The sequence below is a fragment of the Odontesthes bonariensis genome, chromosome 10 (genome assembly GCF_027942865.1).
Source record: "Odontesthes bonariensis isolate fOdoBon6 chromosome 10, fOdoBon6.hap1, whole genome shotgun sequence".
Classification (NCBI taxonomy): Eukaryota; Metazoa; Chordata; class Actinopteri; order Atheriniformes; family Atherinopsidae; genus Odontesthes; species Odontesthes bonariensis.
This window is the reverse complement of record NC_134515.1, coordinates 16,239,088-16,265,241: the sequence shown is the minus strand read 5'-3', so window position 1 is coordinate 16,265,241 and position 26,154 is coordinate 16,239,088. Positions and strand designations below refer to the sequence as shown.

Sequence of the window (26,154 nt, the reverse complement as noted above, 5' to 3'; positions counted from 1 at the left end):
CAACAGTTAAATCGGCACTCCACATATTGGGAAAATTTGGATAGCTGCAAGCTGTTTGTTTTTCAAGCAAATGGGCTGTAGCTCAGGAGGAAGAGCAGTCACCCACCAATCGGAAGGTCGGTGGTTCGACTCCGGCTTCCTCGGGCTACATGTCGAAGTGTCCTTGGGCAAGACACTGAACCCCACGTTGCCTACCGATAAATCCATCGGTGTATGAATGTGTGTGTGAATGATTAGAAAGCACGTAGTGTGTGTATAGACATAGACGTGCTGTATGAGTGTGTGTGAATGGGTGAATGTGGCATGTAGTTAGAAGCGCTTTGAGTGGTCAGCTAGACTAGAAAAGCGCTATACAAGTACAGTCCATTTACCATTTACCATTTAAGTTTATCTAATGCAGAGATGGTGTAATCCAAAAACAATCGTTTTGTCTAATATCAATCCAACAAAGATGCAGCTGAAGTTTTGAAATTTGTAACAATAAGTGTTTATACAGAAATGTGCCCACTTTCCAGATGCTCATTTGGCCACAAATGCTTACAAGCAGAAAGGAAGTAGTGGCAGGAGGTGCAAATCTGTGTATCTTTGTGCAAGAGCATGCACTTTGGGACTCATCAAGGCCAGATACTGCACGATTCTGCTTCCCACCCAGTCCCATGAATGATTATGGTTAAAAGTGTACAGTATTGCTTGGGTTTTAATTGAATGATGTACTCGGTGAAGTTTACATGTACACGACTTAATAGAGGGCAAATTTAAAAAAAAAAAATGTATCAGACATTTTGCATTTCCATCTCACTATTTGCACCTACAGATTGTGACACTAGTACATTTAAAAGTGACCCAACTTAATTATTACATATTTGCTGTTGAGACTGAGCAGAAAAGGCATGGGGAAAGATGATCTAGCCGAATGTAAAGTTGTAAGACAACCTTGCTCTGTGCTCTCATTTCCATTTACAGATACAGATAAAATACATATTATCAGCCATATGGCAAAGTAGAAAAACACCCACACACATATAAGTAATGCACAAACATTTTAATCAATGTAGCATTGGAGAAACCAAACAAGTTCATCCAAGGATGCATGATGCATTTTCTCATTGTCCAGTCATTGAGGGTGTTTGCATTTAAGACCGTAGAATGACTTGCAGCACTTCTGGCGTCCTGGACAATCACCATCGTGAGAGCAGGACCTCTCACGAGCAACTGGGAAGCTGGGACCACAGCCACCTGGTTTCACTGTCAGAAAGCACTAAATTGCTAAATGTTCTGGTAGGAGTATAGGGAGAGAATCTGGGGGTGTTGCCAGTTTGATTATATCTTACCTGATATTGGTACAGTGCACTGATGCCCACACCCATTGGAGCAGCACTTCTGACGACGTGGACAGTCACTGTCACGAAAGCAAAGTTCAGCACAATGCACGGGCCGCCCATGTATGTAGGGACACTGCATCTCTGCTTAGGGGAAAATGAAAGAAACACATGCAAAGCCTTGTAGAACAGGTGTAGAAGTTAACATTTCAGACTGAAAGTATGTCTTGTGAGTTAATGACATTGTTTGTTGCTCATTGATAAACTGTCCAGGCTTGAGCTCTACATCTCCTCATTCCCTGGGAAGATTTAACATATTCTCGAGTAAACATTCTTAATCTTACTGATAACAGGAGGCACACAGGCAGGTCCATTTTGACAGACACTCACATGAAAATAAGCTGGTTTAACATGAACTAAACTGCCTGATTATTAACTCGGTTGAATAAACAAATGTGCACTTTTAGAAGGAAACAGCAAACACGGTGTATTATACATTAAACACGTGTATATGTAGAACAAAATTAGCATACCAGAGAAACCTGCAGAAGAGTCCCTGAATACACCAAATAATAAAAACAGTGCACCTAATGTAGACCAGTATGTCTCCATTGATATCAATTGCAGGCAAAAATGCGGTCGTGTACTCGTGTTGGGACAAATATACCACTACACCAACCTCAGGCTGAGCAGCACAGAGGATGCTGGGCCCTTGTGCCTGTTTAGTTACATTCTCCCGAGATCTCTGGGAAGATGTGACAACAGATGCCCTCTTGCTGTTTTTACTGGTACAGTTGCATTTTATAAAATGTTCTTCGTTGCACAAGAAAAAGATTTTTTTATTGTTGAAATGAGAAAGTTGTGATAATTAATTTTGAGCTGTAACTTGTTTTCTTTGTTAAGATGACCATTAAAGAGCTACGTTTTTTCAAAAGATGTATTTCATGCATCTTTTATACTAATCCTGAAACCCTCACCTGTCATCAGATAATCCGCTGAGTGTAGAGCGCTTATAACATGTTCGTCTTTCTTTTCACCTTTTTGCAACTACTGCTGAATGTGTTTTTTTTCTGTCTTAATACATTGAAGTTGGCTGCTTAACACTAATAGTTTCCTTTATACCTGTGTCTATTAAAGGTCCAAAGTTATTCAAAAAAGGATCTCATTTCTTTTCGTTATTTTGTTTGTATTTAAAATAGTATTCAAATTTTTATGTTTATTGATGTTTGTATCCTTTAATGTCAATGGCTTCTTTTGTGTTTACTCTGATTTCCTTGGTTTTATATTAAAACTGAAAATAAAACAACGACAGACTCGTAAGTCACACTAAGAATAGAGGGAATAACAATGTAAGCCATTTTTACATACTGTATTCTCTGAAGCCTTGAAATTTTTCTTGACAATTTAGATATGCGCAGGTCAATCAACAGGATATTGTGGACATTTCCCCCTGCTAGTTCCCAAGTAAAATGTTTTTCATGATGTCCAGGAGAGCAAATGACCGTTACCGAGGTTACGTTGCAGTTTGAGAGGGCTCTGCTTAAATGGACTGAGTACACACCAGATCCCAACCATGGCTTCTATGTTGGGTATGCATTTTTTGACTGTTTCCAGACACATGTTTGAACTTCATCTTGAAATTTTGTCTTTGAAGCGACATATGAATATATAGTTCTGATATGGGGATTTTTAGTAAAAAGTGTTGACTTACTGACATTCAAAACAAGAAAAATTTGTTTCTTTACATTTAGGTCCTCAATTATCAGCTCTCTTGTACCAAGCGCTGTCGCCATGGATACAAACATCACTCAGGAACAACCACTTTTCAGCAGCTTGTAAGTATAGTTTTATTTTTTTTGACTCGTGGAAATACTTTTTGCTGCTTGCTATTTGTGCACTTTTTGTCTGGAAAGTCAAATAACCATCGAGGTTCCTCATCTCTCACCAGTTTCCCTTGTAAAGAGGAGTCCAGCTACTTTGTGCGTGTCTACACGGAGCCTCTGCTGGTCAACTTGCCTACTCCAGACTTCAGCATGCCTTATAATGTCATCTACCTGACCTGCACTGTTGTGGCAGTGGGCTACGGCTCCCTCTACAATCTACTGACTCGAAGCTTCCAGATAGAAGAGCCCAACCCGGGCCTGGCGAAGCGGATAGCCAACATCATCCGCAAGATGAGGGGTGTGCCACCGCTATGAGTTCGCATAATAGGGCCCACTGACTTCTTCTTCAAAAAAAACCTTTTTCCTTTTTGGTGAAACCACTGGAAAACAGTTAATATTCAGGGAAGAACTGAAAAACTGAATGTTTTAAAGAACAACTTGAGTTTTTTTTTTCCACCTCAAATGGAAGAGGACAAATCATTTTCTTCAATATTAATGTATTCAGGATGATTTCCTGCTGGGTTTATTGGGAAAAAAGAAAGAAAAAAAGAAAGATGTTTGTCCTCTTTTGATAGAAAGTCAAACCTTTGGATTTCTCTGATAAGTAGAAGGAACAAAGGCTGTATGAGATGCTGTGGTGACTAAATCTGTGTTTTGGGTTGATGGTTTTGAGGATGTTTAAAACAGTAACTTTAGTTCATACCATAACTGAGACGTAATTTTACTGTTTCAAACAAGTAAATTACTCTAGTTATGTTGAGACCAATTTATCTCCACTCATGTGTCTGCCCATGCAGAAAGATTGTTACCTTTACTCTTCCTCTGTGCTTCTGACCTGCTGTTTGCCATCTCCCCACCACTGCCTGCATGGTAATGCTCCATCTTACTTAAAAGACCTTCTCACCCTTCACTGTCCTTCACGCTCTCTCCGTTCCTCCAACACCAACCTTCTTCACACTCCCAGAACTGGCTTCCGCACCATGGGAGACCGGGCCTTTTCCTGCGCTGCCCCTCGGCTGTGGAACGCTCTGCCTCCACATCTGAGGGCTCCACAGACTGTGGAACACTTTAAAACAGGCCTGAAAACCTTTCTTTTTACCCAATGTTTTTAATGATCTCCCTTTGAATGCTCTGTCCTGTATTTATTTCGTTTTAGCATTTAAAGGACTCACTACTTTTATTTGTGTATTTTATTTGCATTTTACTGTCCCTGCTTTTGAACCGAATATTTGTCTTTTATCCCACTGTAGCACTTTGAGATTTTATTGTAAATGTAAAGTGCCTTATAAATAAAATTTATTATTATTATTATTATTAAGTGAGATAAGATAAAATGGCACATTAAGTCACAGTGACTCTGTCAGAATGACTTTTTTTTTTGTAAAAACAGCCTCAGCCAAGACTCTGTGATCAGGTTTCCAAAAGCCAAACATTGCATTTCCAAAAGCACTAACAGTCCGACCTTTTAACTGTCCCTTGTGGATTTTTATTGCCCACCTGACAAAACTATTGACAAGACATGAACATTGTTTTTTGTTTGTTTTTTGCTGACCATATCTTTAAGCAAAGACATTGCTTATTTTGAACTACTGATATTTAAAAAAAAAAAAAAGGAAACGGCCCCCATACATACATGTAATTTGAACTGACTTTTGGATGCATGCTTGAATGTTATATGCCACCGTCTGAACGTTTCCATAACAAAAATGATTTGGCTCGTTGAAATATACCAATCATTAATAACTCATCAGTTAATGAGGTTTCAGTTTATCTTATAGTAACTGGAGTTTTTGGACACTGTGCTCTGTCATGCTCGTCTAAACTTAATTCTGAGAGAGTAGCATGTGAAATGTTACAGTCTGTACAGTTCCTGTGACTCAGCTTTAGTATAATCGCATTTTTAATAAACTGACAAACATTTATGTTCTGTTTTTTGGCAGTGATAAATCACATCTGAGCTGAAACATGACTGACTTCCTACGTAGTTCCCACTTTTGTGCAGACAAACATGTTCCCAATTCTGCCAGACTGAGAGAGAACAAACCCAACAGTTAAATCGGCACTCCACATATTGGGAAAATTTGGATAGCTGCAAGCTGTTTGTTTTTCAAGCAAATGGGCAACAAAAAAGGTTCTGAACCCTTAATTTATCAGAACTTTAATCCCCCATAAAGAGGCATGTGGTCTTCATCTTTGTCGCTGTGATTAAACTGATAACATAAATATAGTTTTACTTCGGATCTTGATTGAATAAACCAAGCCTGGAAAACGTATGTGAGTGTCTATGTTAAAGGTGGGGTATGAGATGTTTTCTGGAGCATTTTTTATCATATTGTCTGAAAACCTCCTCACGACCCCATTGCACCCACTAAAATAGAATGTTTGGAAAAAAATAAATATTTTAGTCCATTGTAGAGGGTGTAGCAAGAGGAAATGTCTGACCAATAGAAGTAATGATGAGAGTTACTTCTATTGGATTCTGACATGCCAATCAACCGTCAGCCCCCCTCCCCCCTCCCCCCTGCGCGTTCACAGACTCGTGACTCGTTCATGTGTTTTGAAGGCATGGTTTCGAGGGGTGGGCTGAAGGGAGAGGCAAGGTTGTGTATTTTCAAAAATATAGCTTGCAGGAACCGTTTTTCCAAGATCTCATACCCCACCTTTAATGACTTTACCGAAAGCCACGTAGAGTCAGGTGTTGGAGAAGATGAGAATGTAGATTTCTTCAGACAGATGTCATTTCTTCCATATAAGGACAGACTAAATCGGCTTTTCTGTAGAGGCATGGCCTTGAAGAGGTTGGGCGCTATTCAACAAGAGAACGAACAAAGTAGCTAAGTGTGAAGGAAATGATTTCTTTTATAATGACTGTCAGAAGTGGGATTCCATGAGTGATTCATCCGCTGCCAAAGGACCATCAGAGATTGATCACCCTGAACCACGAAAGATCAGTCTCAAACCTCGATGTTGGGATGAAGAGAAGGAAGAGTTGACGTCCATGGGGTGGAGGAACATCATCACTGGGTTCCAAAGTAACCTCCTAAAGTTTGGTGCCCAGTGAGTCCAAGAGCAACTCAGTTGTTTAATTTCTACTACAAATTTACTTCAAACATTCTAACTTTTGGAGATCCTAAACATATTCAATGGGGCAAACAGCACCAATTTATTTATTTTGTTCTATATGTTGGTTATTAAAGCTCCTTTGGTTCATTTTGTAGATTATTGCTTGCATGTGCTGTTCAGGGAACAATAAAAGGTCCGGCACTGCTAATCCTTGGGAGGTTAGTTCAAGACCCTGTTACTGACCCAATAGAATAGCGTAGGATATGTATGAATTTGTTTATCAATTAAGCTAAGGCAATGCATGTATCGTTAATATATTCCAGAAAATGTGAATTGCAACAGTTTTGTTAATTGGTAAAAATATGAATAAAATGCTCCACACTCTCAAAGAGCAAAAAAAGCAGATATTTACTACTGCTCAAGCATATTGAGCAGTTCTGCTCAACTGCTCAATATTTCAGACGTAAGGTGGAATGATGTTGTCAGTCATAAAGAGGTCACATTGATGAATGACTTTTACAGGCATGATTTAGTCGCCTTTTTGAGAGTGAACAACTTCCGGTTACTTAGGCACTGGAGGTATCTGCTGGTCTAGTTATTTTCAAGTTAAAGTGTAAACATGCAGGAAGGGCACATATTCATAAGTTTATCTAATGCAGAGATGCTGTAATCCAAAAACAGTCGTTTCGTCTAATATCAATCCAACAAAGATGCAGCTGAAGTTTTGAAATTTGTGACAATAAGTGTTTATACAGAAATGTGCCCACTTTCCAGATGCTCATTTGGCCACAAATGCTTACAAGCAGAAAGGAAGTAGTGGTAGGAGGTGCAAATCTGTGTATCTTTGTGCAAGAGCATGCACTTTGAGACTTATCAAGGCCAGATACTGCACGATTCTGCTTCCCACCCAGTCCCTTGAATGATTATGGTTAAAAGTGTACAGTATTGCTTGGATTTTAATTGAATGATGTACTCAGTGAAGTTTACATGTACACGACTTAATAGAGGGCAAATTAAAAAAAAAAAAATTTATGAGACATTTTGCATTTCCATCTCACTATTTGCACCTACAGATTGTGACACTAGTACATTTAAAAGTGACCCAACTTAATTATTACATATTTGCTGTTGAGACTGAGCAGAAAAGGCATGGGGAAAGATGATCAAGCCGAACGTAAAGTTGTAAGACAACCTTGCTCTGTGCTCTCATTTCCATTTACAGATACAGATAAAATACATATTATCAGCCATATGGCAAAGTAGAAAAACACCCACACACATATAAGTAATGCACAAACATTTTAATCAATGTAGCATTGGAGAAACCAAACAAGTTCATCCAAGGATGCATGATGCATTTTCTCATTGTCCAGTTATTGAGGGTATTTGCATTTAAGACCGTAGATTGACTTGCAGCACTTCTGTTCTCCTGGACAATCACCATCATGAGAGCAGGACCTCCCATAAGCAACGTAGAAGCTTGGACCACAGCCACCTGGTTTCACTGTCAGAAAGCACTAAATTGCTAAATGTTCTGGTAGGAGTATAGGGAGAGAATCTGGGGGTGTTGCCAGTTTGATTATATCTTACCTGATGTTGGTACAACGCACTGATACCAACACGCAGTGGGGCAGCACTTCTTACCATCTGAACAGTCACTGTCATTAGAGCAAAGATCAACACACCCCCCTGGGGGCCCAATTGTGTTGCGACAATGCATCTCTGCTTAGGGGAAAATGAAATAAATACATGCAAAGCCTTGTAGAACAGGAGTAGAAGTTAACATTTCAGACTGAAAGTATGTCTTGTGAGTTAATGACATTGTTTGTTGCTCATTGATAAACTTTCCAGGCTTGAGCTCTACATCTCCTCATTCCCTGGGAAGATTTAACATATTCTCGAGTAAACATTCTTAATCTTACTGATAACAGGAGGCACACAGGCAGGTCCATTTTGACAGACACTCACATGAATATAAGCTTGTTTAACATGAACTAAACTGCCTGATTATTAACTCGGTTGAATAAACAAATGTGCACTTTTAGAAGGAAACAGCAAACACGGTGTATTATACATTAAACACGTGTATATGTAGAACAAAATTAGCATACCAGGTTCTCCAGGGGGAACTGCAGAAGAGTCCCTGAATACACCAAATAATAAAAACAGTGCACCTAATGTAGACCAGTATGTCTCCATTGATATCTATTGCAGGCAAAAATGCGGTCGTGTACTCGTGTTGGGACAAATATACCACTACACCAACCTCAGGCTGAGCAGCACAGAGGATTCTGGGCCCTTGTGCCTGTTTAGTTACATTCTCCCGAGATCTCTGGGAAGATGTGACAACAGATGCCCTCTTGCTGTTTTTACTGGTACAGTTGCATTTTATAAAATGTTCTTCGTTGCACAAGAAAAAGATTTTTTTATTGTTGAAATGAGAAAGTTGTGATAATTAATTTTGAGCTGTAACTTGTTTTCTTTGTTAAGATGACCATTAAAGAGCTACGTTTTTTCAAAAGATGTATTTCATGCATCTTTTATACTAATCCTGAAACCCTCACCTGTCATCAGATAATCCGCTGAGTGTAGAGCGCTTATAACATGTTCGTCTTTCTTTTCACCTTTTTGCAACTACTGCTGAATGTGTTTTTTTCTGTCTTAATACATTGAAGTTGGCTGCTTAACACTAATAGTTTCCTTTATACCTGTGTCTATTAAAGGTCCAAAGTTATTCAAAAAAAGGATCTCATTTCTTTTCGTTATTTTGTTTGTATTTAAAATAGTATTCAAATTTTTATGTTTATTGATGTTTGTATCCTTTAATGTCAATGGCTTCTTTTGTGTTTACTCTGATTTCCTTGGTTTTATATTAAAACTGAAAATAAAACAACGACAGACTCGTAAGTCACACTAAGAATAGAGGGAATAACAATGTAAGCCATTTTTACATACTGTATTCTCTGAAGCCTTGAAATTTTTCTTGACAATTTAGATATGCGCAGGTCAATCAACAGGATATTGTGGACATTTCCCCCTGCTAGTTCCCAAGTAAAATGTTTTTCATGATGTCCAGGAGAGCAAATGACCGTAACCTCACTCCGTTACCGAGGTTACGGTGCAGTTTGAGAGGGCTCTGCTTAAATGGACTGAGTACACACCAGATCCCAACCATGGCTTCTATGTTGGGTATGCATTTTTTGACTGTTTCCAGACACATGTTTGAACTTCATCTTGAAATTTTGTCTTTGAAGCGACATATGAATATATAGTTCTGATATGGGGATTTTTAGTAAAAAGTGTTGACTTACTGACATTCAAAACAAGAAAAATTTGTTTCTTTACATTTAGGTCCTCAATTATCAGCTCTCTTGTACCAAGCGCTGTCGCCATGGATACAAACATCACTCAGGAACAACCACTTTTCAGCAGCTTGTAAGTATAGTTTTATTTTTTTTGACTCGTGGAAATACTTTTTGCTGCTTGCTATTTGTGCACTTTTTGTCTGGAAAATCAAATAACCATTGAGGTTCCTCATCTCCCACCAGTTTCCCTTGTAAAGAGGAGTCTAGCTACTTTGTGCGTGTCTACACGGAGCCTCTGCTGGTCAACTTGCCTACTCCAGACTTCAGCATGCCTTATAATGTCATCTGCCTGACCTGCACTGTTGTGGCAGTGGGCTACGGCTCCCTCTACAATCTACTGACTCGAAGCTTCCAGATAGAAGAGCCCAACCCGGGCCTGGCGAAGTGGATAGCCAACATCATCCGCAAGATGAGGGGTGTGCCACCGCTATGAGTTCGCATAATAGGGCCCACTGACTTCTTAAAAAAAAACACTTTTTCCTTTTTGGTGAAACCACTGGAAAACAGTTAATATTCAGGGAAGAACTGAAAAACTGAATGTTTTAAAGAACAACTTGAGTTTTTTTTTCCCACCTCAAATGGAAGAGGACAAATCATTTTATTCAATATTAATGTATTCAGGATGATTTCCTGCTGGGTTTATTGGGAAAAAAGAAAGAAAAAAAGAAAGATGTTTGTCCTCTTTTGATAGAAAGTCAAACCTTTGGATTTCTCTGATGAGTAGAAGGAACAAAGGCTGTATGAGATGCTGTGGTGACTAAATCTGTGTTTTGGGTTGATGGTTTTGAGGATGTTTAAAACAGTAACTTTAGTTCATACCATAACTGAGACGTAATTTTACTGTTTCAAACAAGTAAATTACTCTAGTTATGTTGAGACCAATTTATCTCCACTCATGTGTCAGCCCATGCAGAAAGATTGTTACCTTTACTCTTCCTCTGTGCTTCTGACCTGCTGTTTGCCATCTCCCCACCAAGTGAGATAAGATAAAATGGCACATTAAGTCACAGTGACTCTGTCAGAATGACATTTTCTTTTTGTAAAAACAGCCTCAGCCAAGACTCGGTGATCAGGTTTCCAAAAGCCAAACATTGCATTTCAAAAGCACTAACAGTCCGACCTTTTAACTGTCCCTTGTGGATTTTTATTGCCCACCTGACAAAACTATTGACAAGACATGAACATTGTTTTTTGTTTGTTTTTTGCTGACCATATCTTTAAGCAAAGACATTGCTTATTTTGAACTACTGATATTTAAAAAAAAAAAAAAAAAGGAAACGGCCCCCATACATACATGTAATTTGAACTGACTTTTGGATGCATGCTTGAATGTTATATGCCACCGTCTGAACGTTTCCATAATAAAAATGCTTTGGCTCGTTGAAATATACCAATCATTAATAACTCATCAGTTAATGAGGTTTCAGTTTATCTTATAGTAACTGGAGTTTTTGGACACTGTGCTCTGTCATGCTCTTCTAAACTTAATTCTGAGAGAGTAGCATGTGAAATGTTACAGTCTGTACAGTTCCTGTGACTCAGCTTTAGTATAATCGCATTTTTAATAAACTGACAAACATTTATGTTCTGTTTTCTGGCAGTGATAAATCACATCTGAGCTGAAACATGACTGACTTCCTACGTAGTTCCCACTTTTGTGCAGACAAACATGTTCCCAATTCTGCCAGACTGAGAGAAAACAAACCCAACAGTTAAATCGGCACTCCACATATTGGGAAAATTTGGGTAGCTGCAAGCTGTTTGTTTTTCAAGCAAATGGCCAACAAAAAAGGTTCTGAACCCTTAATTTATCAGAACTTCAATCCCCCATAAAGAGGCATGTGGTCTTCATCTTTGTCGCTGTGATTAAACTGATAACATAAATATAGTTTTACTTCTGATCTTGATTGAACAAACCGAGCCTGGAAAACGCATGTGAGTGTCTATGTTACTGACTTTACCGAAAGCCACGTAGAGTCAGGTGTTGGAGAAGATGAGAATGTAGATTTCTTCAGACATAGATGTCATTTTTTCCATATGAGGACAGACTAAATCTGCTTTTCTGTAGAGGCATGGCCTTGAAGAGGTTGAGCGCTATTCAACAAGAGAACGATCAAAGTAGCAAAGTGTGAAGGAAAAGATTTCTTTTATAACGACTCCATGATCCATAAGGATTCCATGAGTGATTCATCCGCTGCCACAGGACCATCAGAGATTGATCACCCTGAACCAAGAAAGATCAGTCTCAAACCTCGATGTTGGGATGAAGAGAAGGAAGAGTTGATGTCCATGGGGTGGAGGAACATCATCACTGGGTTCCAAAATAACCTCCTAAAGTTTGGTGCCCAGTGAGTCCAAGAGCAACTCAGTTGTTTAATTTCTACTACAAATTTACTTCAAACATTCTAACTTTTGGAGATCCTAAACATATTCAATTGTGCAAAAAGCACCATTTTTTTTTTTTTTTTGTTCTATATGTTGGTTATTAAAGCTCCTTTGGTTCATTTTGTAGATTATTGCTTGCATGTGCTGTTCAGGGAACAATTAAAAGGTCCGGCACTGCTAATCCTTGGGAGGTTAGTTCAAGACCCTGTTACTGACCCAATAGAATAGCGTAGGATATGTATGAATTTGTCTATCAAATAAGCTATGGCAATGCATGTATCGTTAATATATTCCAGAAAATGTGAATTGCAACAGTTTTGTTAATTGGTAAAAATATGAATAAAATGCTCCACACTCAAAGAGCAAAAAAAGCAGATATTTACTACTGCTCAAGCATATTGAGCAGTTCTGCTCAACTGCTCAATATTTCAGACCTAAGGTGGAATGATGTTGTCAGTCATAAAGAGGTCACATTGATGAATGACTTTTACAGGCATGATTTAGTCGCCTTTTTGAGAGTGAACAACTTCCGGTTACTTAGGCACTGGAGGTATCTGCTGGTCTAGTTATTTTCACGTTAAAGTGTAAACATGCAGGAAGGGCACATATTCATAAGTTTATCTAATGCAGAGATACTGTAATCCAAAAACAATCGTTTCGTCTAATATCAATCCAACAAAGATGCAGCTGAAGTTTTGAAATTTGTGACAATAAGTGTTTATACAGAAATGTGCCCACTTTCCAGATGCTCATTTGGCCACAAATGCTTACAAGCAGAAAGGAAGTAGTGGCAGGAGGTGCAAATCTGTGTATCTTTGTGCAAGAGCATGCACTTTGAGACTCATCAAGGCCAGATACTGCACGATTCTGCTTCCCACCCAGTCCCATGAATGATTATGGTTAAAAGTGTACAGTATTGCTTGGGTTTTAATTGAATGATGTACTCAGTGAAGTTTACATGTACACGACTTAATAGAGGGCAAATTTAAAAAAAAAAATGTATCAGACATTTTGCATTTCCATCTCACTATTTTCACCTACAGATTTGTGACACTAGTACATTTAAAAGTGACCCAACTTAATTATTACATATTTGCTGTTGAGAGTGAACAGAAACGGCATGGGGAAAGATGATCTAGCCGAACGTAAAGTTGTAAGACAACCTTGCTCTGTGCTCTCATTTCCATTTACAGATACAGATGAAATACATATTGTCAGCCTTATGGCAAAGCAGAAAAACACCCACACACATATAAGTAATGCACAAACATTTTAATCAATGTAGCATTGGAGAAACCAAACAAGTTCATCCAAGGATGCATGATGCATTTTCTCATTGTCCAATCATCGAGGGTTTTTGCATTTAGGACCGTAGATTGACTTGCAGCATTTCTGGCGTCCTGGACAATCGCCATCGTGAGAGCAGGACCTCCCACGAGCAACTGGGGAGCTGGGACCACAGCCACCTGGTTTCACTGTCAGAAAGCACTAAATTGCTAAATGTTCTGGTAAGAGTATAGGGAGAGAATCTGGGGGTGTTACCAGTTTGATTATATCTTACCTAATATTGGTACAGTGCACTGTACACCACACCCAATGGAGCAGCACTTCTGACCACCTGGACAGTCAAAGTCATGATAGCAAAGTATACCACAATGACTGAAGGGCTGATCTGGGACAGGACACTGCATCTCTGCTTAGGGGAAAATGAAAGACATACATGCAAAGCCTTGTAGAACAGGAGTAGAAGTTAACATTTCAGACGGAAAGTATGTCTTGTGAGTTAATGACATTGTTTGTTGCTCATTGATAAACTGTCCAGGCTTGAGCTCTACATCTCCTCATTCCCTGAGAAGATTTAACATATTCTCGAGTGAACATTCTTAATCTTACTGATAACAGGAGGCACACAGGCAGGTCCATTTTGACAGACACTCACATGAAAATAAGCTGGTTTAACATGAACTAAACTGCCTGATTATTAACTCAGTTGAATAAACAAATGTGCATTTTTAGATGGAAACAGCAAACACGGTATATTATACATTAAACACGTGTATATGTAGAACAAAATTAGCATACCAGGTTCTCCAGAGAAACCTGCAGAAGAGTCCCTGAATACACCAAATAATAAAAACAGTGCACCTAATGTAGACCAGTATGTCTCCATTGATATCTTTTGCAGACAAAAATGCGGTCGTGTACTCGTGTTGGGACAAATATACCACTACACCAACCTCAGGCTGAGCAGCACAGAGGATGCTGGGCCCTTGTGCCTGTTTAGTTACATTCTCCCGAGATCTCTGGGAAGATGTGACAACAGATGCCCTCTTGCTGTTTTTACTGGTACAGTTGCATTTTATAAAATGTTCTTCGTTGCACAAGAAAAAGATTTTTTTATTGTTGAAATGAGAAAGTTGTGATAATTAATTTTGAGCTGTAACTTGTTTTCTTTGTTAAGATGACCATTAAAGAGCTAAATTTTTTCAAAAGATGTATTTCATGCATCTTTTATACTAATCCTGAATCCCTCACCTGTCATCAGTTAATCCAAAGTTATTCAAAAAAGGATCTAATTTCTTTTTGTTATTTTGTTTGTATTTAAAATAGTATTCAAATGTTTATGTTTATTGATGTTTGTATCCTTTAATGTCAATGGCTTCTTTTGTGTTTACTCTGATTTCCTTGATTTTATATTAAAACTGAAAATAAAACAACGACAGACTCGTAAGTCACACTAAGAATAGAGGGAATAACAATGTAAGCCATTTTTACATACTGTATTATCTGAAGCCTTGAAATTTTTCTTGACAATTTAGATATGCACAGGTCAATCAACAGGATATTGTGGACATTTCCCCCTGCTAGTTCCCAAGTAAAATGTTTTTCATGATGTCCAGGAGAGAAAATTATTAGCTTGAGACACTATTGTCTATTGACAAATCACGAACCCTTTACACGGTCACATATTGCATCAAATCCTTTCTCCTGCACACTCTACCGTGGAGCCTCTACTTGTTTGAATAAACCAATTTCTTTTTCTACTCCTGAGACTGACTTATATGGCCTCCTGATGTGAATTACATGTGTGGAAACTCTAATCAACACAGTGTCCAAAGAAGTTAATTGTCCAGAGATAATTTGTGGAAGAGACTTTTTTAAAACAAATTTATCAGTGAGAAAAAAAAAAAGTGTAGGAGCTAATGTACTAGGATTATAAGCATTCTAGGATCTTGATAAACAGTCTGGACTATTTGGATCGCTCAGATTGTTAACCGTCAATGGATGACTCTTCACAATAGCCATAGCTTCATAAAAGAATGTTCGCAGAGAGGCATCGTCTAGTCTGCTTGATGAGAGTGAGAGAGTGGAACGGAGAACATTTCTCACTGTCCTGATCTGTCGTTCCCAAACACCTCCTACATGGCTAGCATGGGGAGTGTTCATGAGAAAATCACATTGTTTCTCTGCTAAAAACGTGGTCAGATGATCAGCATCCACTTGTTTGAGAGCTTCTTTTAGTTCATTCTTTGCTCCCATGAAATTAGTTCCTTGATCAGATCTTATCTGACGCACTGCCCCTCTTATGGCAATAAAACAACGCAGTCCGTTAATGAAGGAATCAGTTGACATGTCATCCAACATTTCGATGTGGATGGCTCGACAGCTGAGGCATGTGATAAGGAGACCATATCGTTTTTGCACTTTGCGTCCTTGTTTGGTGAGAAATGGACCGAAACAATCCATTCCACAGTAGGTGAATGGTGGTGATGGATCCACACGCTCTGATGGTAGATCTGCCATCTGCTATTCCTCTGTGAACCTTCTGAGTTTTCTGCATCGAACACACTGATGAAGGTAAGTTGCCACAGCTCTGTTCATTCCTTGAACCCAATATCCCTGTGTTCTGAGCTCATTAATAGTCATACCTTTGCCTTGATGTTGCACCTTTTCATGACAATGAGCTATTATTGTTCTGGAAATGTGATGATCCTTTGGGATTGTGTCGCCATTAGGGCGATATATATATATAAAGACCTTTATAATGACACCTTTTATTTTGATACGGTTTCCTGTAACTTTCTTACCACTTCCTGCCTTGTCATCAGTTACTTCCTACTCAGTTTTTTTTTTTTTTTTTTTTTTTTTGTGTATTGATGATGTTTTTATTCAAAGTTTAGTCCCCTTAGTGCTTCCAGTACACCATACAACAGCATTATGTGAGCTGGGTGTATGCAGTGGAGGGTGCTTGACGTAGAGAGTAGCATGTTGCCATGCCAACAACAACACTGGGGGTTGGGTGTGTCATACAGTGAAATTAGAACCACGACTTTTGCACCAAGTTTTTTTCTTCTTAGTTTTAAAACAAAAAAATTCAAAAATAAAAAAATCTGAAAAGGGATTTTACAGTAAAGGGGCAAAACTCAGACAATTTCCTGTCCACAACTGGGAAAGGGAGGGGTGGGGCGCACAGGTAACAGGTTAGAGGTCATCTTCTTCGTCTGGGAGTGCCGTTTGTGATGCAACTTGAAGCTCTTCCTCATATTTAGCGGCCAGGCTGGGGTCCATTTGGACCTCTGGGGGAGCAAGGGCGGGCATTGCCACAAACTCCAGGTTGGGGTCACCAATCAACTTCCTTGCTAACCACAGGAAAGGCTTCTCAAAGTTGTAGTTACTTTTGGCAGAAATGTCGTAGTACTGCAGGTTCTTCTTGCGGTGAAAGACAATGCTCTTAGCTTTGACTTTTCTGTCTTTGATGTCTACCTTGTTGCCACAAAGGACAATGGGAATGTTCTCACACACACGGACCAGGTCACGATGCCAGTTGGGCACGTTCTTGTAGGTGACTCGAGAAGTGACGTCAAACATGATGATGGCACACTGAGCTTGAATATAATATCCATCTCTAAGGCCACCAAACTTCTCCTGACCGGCTGTGTCCCACACATTATACTTGATGGGTCCTCTGTTGGTGTGGAACATCAGTGGGTGCACTTCTACTCCCAGAGTAGCTACATACTTCTTCTCAAACTCTCCTGTAATGTGCCTTTTCACAAAAGTCGTCTTTCCTGTGCCTCCGTCTCCTACCAACACAAGCTTGAAAACCGCCACCAGGACACATTGAGACATTGAATCTGCCATGGTTGCGATTTTTCGGTGTCACTGCGAAGAGAGGAAAGACCCTACTCAGTTCAGATGTGCCAAAAACGGTTTCTACTTAAGTATTCCTGACCGTGAACGATGCTAGAAGTAAAGTCGTAAATAAATTTCATTATTTAAGTTAAATAATTAATGGATTAAGTTAAGTATAAAGTTGAAAGAGAAGGTAATAAATAGGTTTAAAAGATCGTTTTTATTTACATGTACTTACAAGGATATTTCATGAGACTTCATGTCAAGCTAAACTTTATGTTAAAAACAGTCAAACTTTGTTTGTTGCAGTTTTCACTCTGCCATGTGATGCTGGATTCTTCAAGTAAACAACAGTGAAATGTTAACTACAGTACAGACTCCTGGTTATTGCATCAGAGTTTAATTTGTTGGATAGCTTCAGTTAATACACTGCAGTGAAGACAACACAGTGAAAAGACTTTGAAGTTAGCATTGAACATCGAGTCAAGATGGAAACTAGATCTAATAAATCAAGCAGAAGTGGAAGCAGCTTTCATTCATCTGCCTCATCAACCAATGCTTTACTTTGCGCACGAGCAAAAGCAGCAGCTGCAAAAGTGCGTGCCGAATATGCTGAGCAAGAAGCCAAAGCTAGGATAGAAAAAGTTAAAAAAGAGACTGAGATTGAAACACTAGCCATATGCCGTGAAGCAGCAGAAGCTGAAGCCGTAGCAGCTGTCTGGGAGTCAGCAGTTACTTGGGCATTTAACAGAAGGTGCTGTACGAGCTGCTGGGCTCTGGATCCTGGGAGGCAAGCGGCTTGTTAACTCAACTATTCACAAGTGCATCACCTGTCTCAGACTTAGAGGACGGATGCAGGAACAACAAATGGCAGATTTGCCCGCAGAGCGCCTTACAACCTGCCCTCCCTTCACGTATGTGGGCCTGGATGTCTTCGGACCTTGGCATGTTCACACCAGACGCACCAGAGGGACGCAACCTGAGAGCAAGTGCTGGGCCATACTATTCTGCTGCATGAGCTCCAGAGCAGTTCACGTCGAGGTGATTACCTCAATGGACACCTCAAGCTGCATAAACGCAGGCGTTTCTTAGCCATAAGAGGGCCAGCCAAACAACTGAGGTCAGACTGCGGCACAAATTTTATTGTGGCCTGTAAAGAACTCGGGCTGAGTGCAGATCAACCAGACAGCGCGATGCAGAGGTACCTGCACCAACAAGGATGCTCCTGGGTGTTTAACCCGCCTCATGCCTCACACATGGGGGGTTCATGGGAGTGCCTCATTGGGGTAGCTCAAAGAATCCTGGATTCAATGCTCCGTGATCACAGCACTCGCCTAACTCATGAGGTTCTGTGCACACTAATGGCAGAAGCGACTGCAATTCTGAATGCAAGACCATTAGTTCCAGTATCGAATGATCCAGAGAATCCATACATCCTCACACCATCGATGCTGTTAACGCAGAAAGTCAGCGTCCCACCACCTCCAGGTGACTTCACAGACAGGGACTTCCTCACTAAGCAGTGGAGACAAGTACAAGCCTTATCCAACTTGTTCTGGAACCGTTGGAGACAAGTGTACCTGTCAACCCTACAAGGCTGCAAGAAATGGACAAGGTCCCACCAGAGTCTGCAAGACGGTGACATCGTCCTCCTCAAAGACAACCAAGTTGTCCGCAACAACTGGCCTTTGGCAGTAGTCACAAAGGCTATTCCAGGAACAGATGGAAGAGTCCGTAAGGTGGAATTAAAGACAGCAAAACAAGGACAATCAAAAACTTACCTTAGACCAGTGACCGAAACTGTTTTGCTTCTGCGCAAGGACTGATGTTTCAGATGCAGTTCTTAGTTGAGTTTAATGTTAATGCTTGTGTAGTGACCTCACAGTGGTCAGGCGGGGAGTGTGTCGCCATTAGGGCGATATATATATATATATAAAGACCTTTATAATGACACCTTTTATTTTGATACGGTTTCCTGTAACTTCCTTACCACTTCCTGCCTTGTCATCAGTTACTTCCTACTCAGTTCAGATGTGCCAAAAACGGTTTCTACTTAAAGTGGAATTCACCCTTTAAACAACATCGTGCCCAATCACTATATTTGACCATAATATAATAGTGAATTGTGCTACCACTGGGTATTATGTCTTCATATTAAATATAAAACCTTTTCATTTTTTAGAAATGGTGATTTGATGCGTCATGAAATCACCGGAAGAAAAAATAACAAACTACAACGGTTATGTCACTTTGATGACACAAGAGGGCGCAAGAACACATACAAATGATGGCAGTATGGATGTACATAATGTATTTTGACACACTGGACTATCCGTAGTCGGATATTTGTGTGTGCAATTCGCATTGATGCGTGTAAAGTCCAACTGTTGTGGTTGTGGAGGATGACAATGGTTCATTTTTGCCTCAAATAAATATGCCGAAAATGGCTACAAGATCGCGGAGGAGCACAATGAATTCACATTTTGACTTGCCGTAGGCTACTCGTCCATCGAACACAGGCAATATCATCTCGCCATCGAAATGACCAAAGTTTCATCCCCATCTTTCTCCTAAGTGCACCGTGATGACTGTGCGCAACTCTATGGTAAAACTCAACTTTAATAATGTAGCCATGGCAATCCTGGGTAACGCACCTGGTTTCAGTTTTCTGGACTGCGAACCGGCATTACCCAACAGCTGAGCTGAAAAGCAGTCATCGTAGTCTTCCTGGCTGAAGTGTTCACTGCATATACGGATCTTGGCGTGGTCCGCGTTATCTATCTATCTATCTCGCTGTCTCTATCTCTCTATCGCTGTCTCTATCGCTGTCTCTCCGCTCTGCAAGTTGCTTCGGCTTGTCGCGTTGGTATGGCAAGTTGGCAACGGCCTGGTTACACGCAATGCATTCTGGTTAGTTGAGCCAATCAATACAGTAGTGAAAATTACGGCTCAAGACGCAATTGTATACAATTTTACAAAATAACGCAAAATCTTTTTTTTTTTTTAAAGTAAAATACCAAGTAAGAGTACATTATCCATGTTAATAGTGCACGATGGCTAAAGGTGAATTCCACTTTAAGTATTCCTGACCGTGAACGATGCTAGAAGTAAAGTCGTAACTAAATTTCATTATTCAAGTTAAATAATTAATGGATTAAGTTAAGTATAAAGTTGAAAGAGAAGGTAATAAATAGGTTTAAAAGATCGTTTTTATTTACATGTACTTACAAGGATATTTCATGAGACTTCATGTCAAGCTAAACTTTATGTTAAAAACAGTCAAACTTTGTTTGTTGCAATTTTCACTCTGCCATGTGATGCTGGATTCTTCAAGTAAACAACAGTGAAATGTTAACTACAGTACAGACTCCTGGTTATTGCATCAGATTTTAACTTGTTGGATAGCTTCAGTTAATACACTGCAGTGAGGACAACACAGGGATTATCACTGGATGCTTGACTGTGGTAGGGAGAGATGCATTTTTCAGTCTTCCTCCCACCCTGAGGAGTCCATCCTGATCAAGAAAGGCATCCATCTTGTAAAGTTTGCTCTGAGGAGAAAGTTGAGTCTTCTTACTCAGCAACCGTATCTCTTCTGAGTACACTTGTCTCTGTAAGTCTTTTATAATGACACACTGTGCATCCTCTCGTTCTTGTACTCTGCTAAGATCTGTTGACTTATCTCCTCTAGCACAACGGATGAGACGAGCAACAGAGTGACTTTTGACCATGAAGAAAACTTTGAAAGTCGATCTATAAGCCTCATTTTCTCTACTGTTTGTGTGTTTAGTGTCTGGATCCTTTTGACTTCAGGATCTCCGATCTGCATTTCTGTGATGACATCTACAGCTGGTTGTAGCTCCTTCTTCCATAGAAACTGAGGTCCTGTGAGCCAGTTGGATGTGAGAATCTCATTTGCAGTTGAACATCTTGACGCAAGGTCTGCAGGGTTCTCATTAGTAGAGACGTATCTCCACTGCTAAGGAGTTGTACTCAGATGTATTTTCTGTATCCGGTTTGACACGAATGTGTGGAAACGACGTGCCTCATTATTTACATATCCCAGAACCACTTTGGAATAGGTCCAGAAATATTCATCAATGTCTGCCAATCCAAGTTCCTCTTTCAAGGTGTTGCTTGCTGCAACTGACACAACGGCAGCTGTCAACTGTTGCCTGGGAATAGTCGTCACCTTAATTGGAGTTACTCTGGATTTTCCCATGATCAGAGTACGATGAACATCTCCAGCCTCATTTACATGTCTCAAGTACGAGCACTGGCCATAACCTTGTGTGCTTGCGTCTGAGAAGTGATGTCGCTCCCTTTTTACCACTTTTCCAAAGTCAGCAGGCACACAGCAGCGTGGTATGATCATTTGAAGTTATCTTTGAAGCTGAAGTTTTGAAATTTGTGACAATAAGTGTTTATACAGAAATGTGCCCACTTTCCAGATGCTCATTTGGCCACAAATGCTTAAAAGCAGAAAGGAAGTAGTGGCAGGAGGTGCAAATCTGTGTATCTTTGTGCAAGAGCATGCACTTTGAGACTCATCAAGGCCAGATACTGCACGATTCTGCTTCCCACCCAGTCCCATGAATGATTATGGTTAAAAGTGTATGTATTGCTTGGGTTTTAATTGAATGATATACTCAGTGAAGTTTACATGTACACGACTTAATAGAGGGCAAATTAAAAAAAAAAAAAAGTATGAGACATTTTGCATTTCCATCTCACTATTTGCACCTACAGATTTGTGACACTAGTACATTTAAAAGTGACCCAACTTAATTATTACATATTTGCTGTTGAGACTGAGCAGAAAAGGCATGGGGAAAGATGATCAAGCCGAATGTAAAGTTGTAAGACAACCTTGCTCTGTGCTCTCATTTCCATTTACAGATACAGATGAAATACATATTATCAGCCATATGGCAAAGTAGAAAAACACCCACACACATATAAGTAATGCACAAACATTTTAATCAATGTAGCATTGGAGAAACCAAACAAGTTCATCCAAGGATGCATGTTGCATTTTCTCATTGTCCAGTTATTGAGGGTATTTGCATTTCAGACCGTAGATTGACTTGCAGCACTTCTGTTCTCCTGGACAATCACCATCATGAGAGCAGGACCTCCCATAAGCAACGTAGAAGCTGGGACCACAGCCACCTGGTTTCACTGTCAGAAAGCACTAAATTGCTAAATGTTCTGGTAGGAGTATAGGGAGAGAATCTGGGGGTGTTGCCAGTTTGATTATATCTTACCTAATATTGGTACAGTGCAGTCTACACCACACCCAATGGAGCAGCACTTCTGACCACCTGGACAGTCACTGTCATGAGAGCAAAATATACCACAATGACTGGGCCCATCTGGGACAGGACACTGCATCTCTGCTTAGGGGAAAATGAAAGAAATACATGCAAAGCCTTGTAGAACAGCAGTAGAAGTTAACATTTCAGACAGAAAGTATGTCTTGTGAGTTAATGACATTGTTTGTTGCTCATTGATAAACTGTCCAGGCTTGAGCTCTACATCTCCTCATTCCCTGGGAAGATTTAACATATTCTCGAGTGAACATTCTTAGTCTTACTGATAACAGGAGGCACACAGGCAGGTCCATTTTGACAGACACTCACATGAAAATAAGCTGGTTTAACATGAACTAAACTGCCTGATTTTTAACTCGGTTGAATAAACAAATGTGCACTTTTAGATGGAAATAGCAAACACGGTATATTATACATTAAACACGTGTATATGTAGAACAAAATTAGCATACCAGGTTCTCCAGAGAAACCTGCAGAAGAGTCCCTGAATACACCAAATAATAAAAACAGTGCACCTAATGTAGACCAGTATGTCTCCATGGTTATCTTTTGCAGACAAAAATGCGTTCGTGTACTCGTGTTGGGACAAATATACCACTACACCAACCTCAGGCTGAGCAGCACAGAGGATTCTGGGCCCTTGTGCCTGTTTAGTTACATTCTCCCGAGATCTCTGGGAAGATGTGACAACAGATGCCCTCTTCCTGTTTTTACTGGTACAGTTGCATTTTATAAAATGTTCTTCGTTGCACAAGAAAAAGATTTTTTTATTGTTGAAATGAGAAAGTTGTGATAATTAATTTTGAGCTGTAACTTGTTTTCTTTGTTAAGATGACCATTAAAGAGCTAAATTTTTTCAAAAGATGTATTGTATGCATCTTTTATAATCCTGAAACCCTCACCTGTCATCAGATAATCCGCTGAGTGTAGAGCGCTTATAACATGTTCGTCTTTCTTTTCACCTTTTTGCAACTACTGCTGAATGTGTTTTTTTCTGTCTTAATACATTGAAGTTGGCTGCTTAACACTAATAGTTTCCTTTATACTTGTGTCTATTAAAGGTCCAAAGTTATTCAAAAAAGGATCTCATTTATTTTCTTTATCTTGTTTGTATTTCAAATAGTATTCAAATTTTTATGTTTACTGATGTTTGTATCCTTTAATGTCAATGGCTTCTTTTGTGTTTACTCTGATTTCCTTGGTTTTATATTAAAACTGAAAATAAAACGACGACAGACTCGTAAGTCACGCTAAGAATAGAGGGAATAACAATGTAAGCCATTTTAACATACTGTATTATCTGAAGCCTTGAAATTTTTCTTGACAATTTAGATATGCACAAGTCAATCAACAGGATATTGTGGACATTTCCCCCTGCTAGTTCCCAAGTAAAAGGTTTTTCATGATGTCCAGGAGAGCAAATGATTAGCTTGAGACACTATTGTCTATTGACAAATCACGAACCCTTTACACGGTCACATATTGCATCAAATCCTTTCTCCTGCACACTCTACCGTGGAGCCTCTATCAAATCAAATCAAATTTATTTGTATCGCACATTTCATGTACAAACAATTCAAAGTGCTTTACATAAAATAAAAGCATGGCAGCACGGAGTGCAAGAAGCATTAAAAATACATAAAAGAATATAAAGAGAAACAAATAAAATCATTTAAATTAATTTAAAAACTGGCAACAGTCTAGATAAGTTAAAAGATATTTCATGCATAGACACATGAGAAAAGAAATGTCTTTAACCTGGATTTAAAAATGTCTACATTTGGTGAAAGTTTAATCTCCACTGGCAGTTTCCACTTGTTTGCAGCATAACAGCTAAATGCTGCTTCTCCATGTTTAGTCTGGACTCTGGACTGGACCAGCTGACCTGAGTCCTTGGATCTAAGAGCTCTGCTGGGTTTATATACTCTGAACATATCACAGATGTATTTTGGGCCTAAACCGCTCTGGTCTCTGTTGTATTCTGAGTTGTTATAATGTCATCTGCCTGACCTGCACTGTTGTGGCAGTGGGCTACGGCTCCCTCTACAATCTACTGACCCGAAGCTTCCAGATAGAAGAGCCCAACCCGGGCCTGGCGAAGCGGATAGCCAACATCATCCGCAAGATGAGGGGTGTGCCACCGCTATGAGTTCGCATAATAGGGCCCACTGACTTCTTCTTCAAAAAAAAACACTTTTCCTTTTTGGTGAAACCACTGGAGAACAGTTCATATTCAGGGAAGAACTGAAAAACTGAATGTTTTAAAGAACAACTTCAGGTTTTTTTTTTTCCACCTCAAATGGAAGAGGACAAATCATTTTCTTCAATATTAATGTGTTCAGGATGATTTCCTGCTGGGTTTATTGGGGAAAAAGAAAGAAAAAAAGTGGATGTTTGTCTTCTTTCGATAGAAAGTCAAACCTTTGGATTTCTCTGACGAGTAGAAGGAACTAAGGCTGTATGAGATGCTGTGGTGACTAAATCTGTGTTTTGGGTTGATGGTTTTGAGGATGTTTTGAAACAGTAACTTTACTGCTGAGACGTAATTTTACTGTTTCAAACAAGTAAATTACTCTAGTTATGTTGAGACCAATTTATCTCCACTCATGTTTCAGCCCATGCAGAAAGATTCTTCCCTTTACTCTTCCTCTGTGCTTCTGACCTGCTGTTTGCCATCTCCCCACCAAGTGAGATAAGATAAAATGGCACATTAAGTCACAGTGACTCTGTCAGAATGACATTTTTTTTTTGTAAAAACAGCCTCAGCCAAGACTCGGTGATCAGGTTTCCAAAAGCCAAACATTGCATTTCCAAAAGCACTAACAGTCCGACCTTTTAACTGTCCCTTGTGGATTCTTATTGCCCACCTGACAAAACTATTGACAAGACATGAACATTGTTTTTTGTTTGTTTTTTGCTGACCATATCTTTAAGCAAAGACATTGCTTATTTTAAACTACTCACATTTTTTTTTAAAAAAGGAAACGGCCCCCATACATAATTTGAACTGACTTTTGGATGCATGCTTGAATGTTATATGCCACCGTCTGAACGTTTCCATAATAAAAATGCTTTGGCTCGTTGAAATATACCAATCATTAATAACTCATCAGTTAATGAGGTTTCAGTTCATCTTATAGTAACTGGAGTTTTTGGACACTGTGCTCTGTCATGCTCTCTTCTAAACTTAATTCTGAGAGAGTAGCATGTGAAATATTACAGTCTATACAGTTCCTGTGACTCAGCTTTAGGATAATCGCATTTTTAATGAACTGACAAACATTTATGTTCTGTTTTCTGGCAGTGATAAATCACATCTGAGCTAAAACATGACTGACTTCCTACGTAGTTCACACTTTAGTGTAGACAAACATGTTCCCAATTCTGCCATACTGAGAGAAAACAAACCCAACAGTTAAATCGGCACTCCACATATTGGGAAAATTTGGGTAGCTGCAAGCTGTTTGTTTTTCAAGCAAATGGGCAACAAAAAAGGTTCTGAACCCTTAATTTATCAGAACTTTAATCCCCCATAAAGAGGTATGTGGTCGTCATCTTTGTCGCTGTGATTAAACTGATAACATAAATATAGTTTTACTTCTGATCTTGATTGAACAAACCGAGCCTGGAAAACGTATGTGAGTGTCCATGTTACTGACTTTACCGAAAGCCA

The 26,154-nt window shown here is 39.4% G+C and overlaps 2 protein-coding genes, 1 long non-coding RNA gene and 1 pseudogene across 4 annotated transcripts; 2 read left to right on the top strand and 2 right to left on the bottom strand.

Annotated features, from left to right (window-relative positions):
* Window positions 1-2,843: 2,843 nt before the first annotated feature.
* On the top strand, window positions 2,844-3,869 carry LOC142390241 (GPI-anchor transamidase component PIGT-like). The gene is made up of 3 exons (XM_075475632.1): window positions 2,844-2,908; window positions 3,071-3,154; window positions 3,268-3,869. The coding sequence occupies exons 2-3, from the start codon at window positions 3,111-3,113 to the stop codon at window positions 3,515-3,517; spliced, it is 294 nt and encodes a 97-aa protein (XP_075331747.1). The 5' UTR covers window positions 2,844-2,908; window positions 3,071-3,110; the 3' UTR covers window positions 3,518-3,869.
* Window positions 3,870-9,370: 5,501 nt separating this feature from the next.
* On the top strand, window positions 9,371-10,063 carry LOC142390121 (GPI-anchor transamidase component PIGT-like). Its single transcript, XM_075475491.1, has 3 exons — window positions 9,371-9,454; window positions 9,617-9,700; window positions 9,814-10,063. The coding sequence occupies exons 2-3, from the start codon at window positions 9,657-9,659 to the stop codon at window positions 10,061-10,063; spliced, it is 294 nt and encodes a 97-aa protein (XP_075331606.1). The 5' UTR covers window positions 9,371-9,454; window positions 9,617-9,656.
* Window positions 10,064-16,158: 6,095 nt separating this feature from the next.
* On the bottom strand, window positions 16,159-17,193 carry LOC142390240 (GTP-binding nuclear protein Ran pseudogene; annotated as a pseudogene).
* A 4,928-nt stretch (window positions 17,194-22,121) lies between these two features.
* On the bottom strand, window positions 22,122-23,048 carry LOC142390239 (uncharacterized). 2 transcript variants are annotated; one of them, XR_012770445.1, is made up of 3 exons: window positions 22,934-23,048; window positions 22,416-22,547; window positions 22,122-22,329 (listed from the first exon to the last, which is right to left on the bottom strand). It is a non-coding gene; the product is annotated as an uncharacterized LOC142390239 (long non-coding RNA). The 2 variants fall into 2 exon arrangements; XR_012770444.1 differs by having other exon boundaries at window positions 22,416-22,544.
* Window positions 23,049-26,154: the final 3,106 nt, after the last annotated feature.

Excerpts from the sequence above, each read along its gene's own strand:
- LOC142390241 (XM_075475632.1), top strand. The coding sequence starts at position 3,111 with ATGGATACAAACATCACTCAGGAACAACCACTTTTCAGCAGCTT. Across the intron at positions 3,155-3,267 it reads CAACCACTTTTCAGCAGCTT|TTTCCCTTGTAAAGAGGAGT; the intron begins GTAAGTATAGTT and ends ATCTCTCACCAG.
- LOC142390121 (XM_075475491.1), top strand. The coding sequence starts at position 9,657 with ATGGATACAAACATCACTCAGGAACAACCACTTTTCAGCAGCTT. Across the intron at positions 9,701-9,813 it reads CAACCACTTTTCAGCAGCTT|TTTCCCTTGTAAAGAGGAGT; the intron begins GTAAGTATAGTT and ends ATCTCCCACCAG.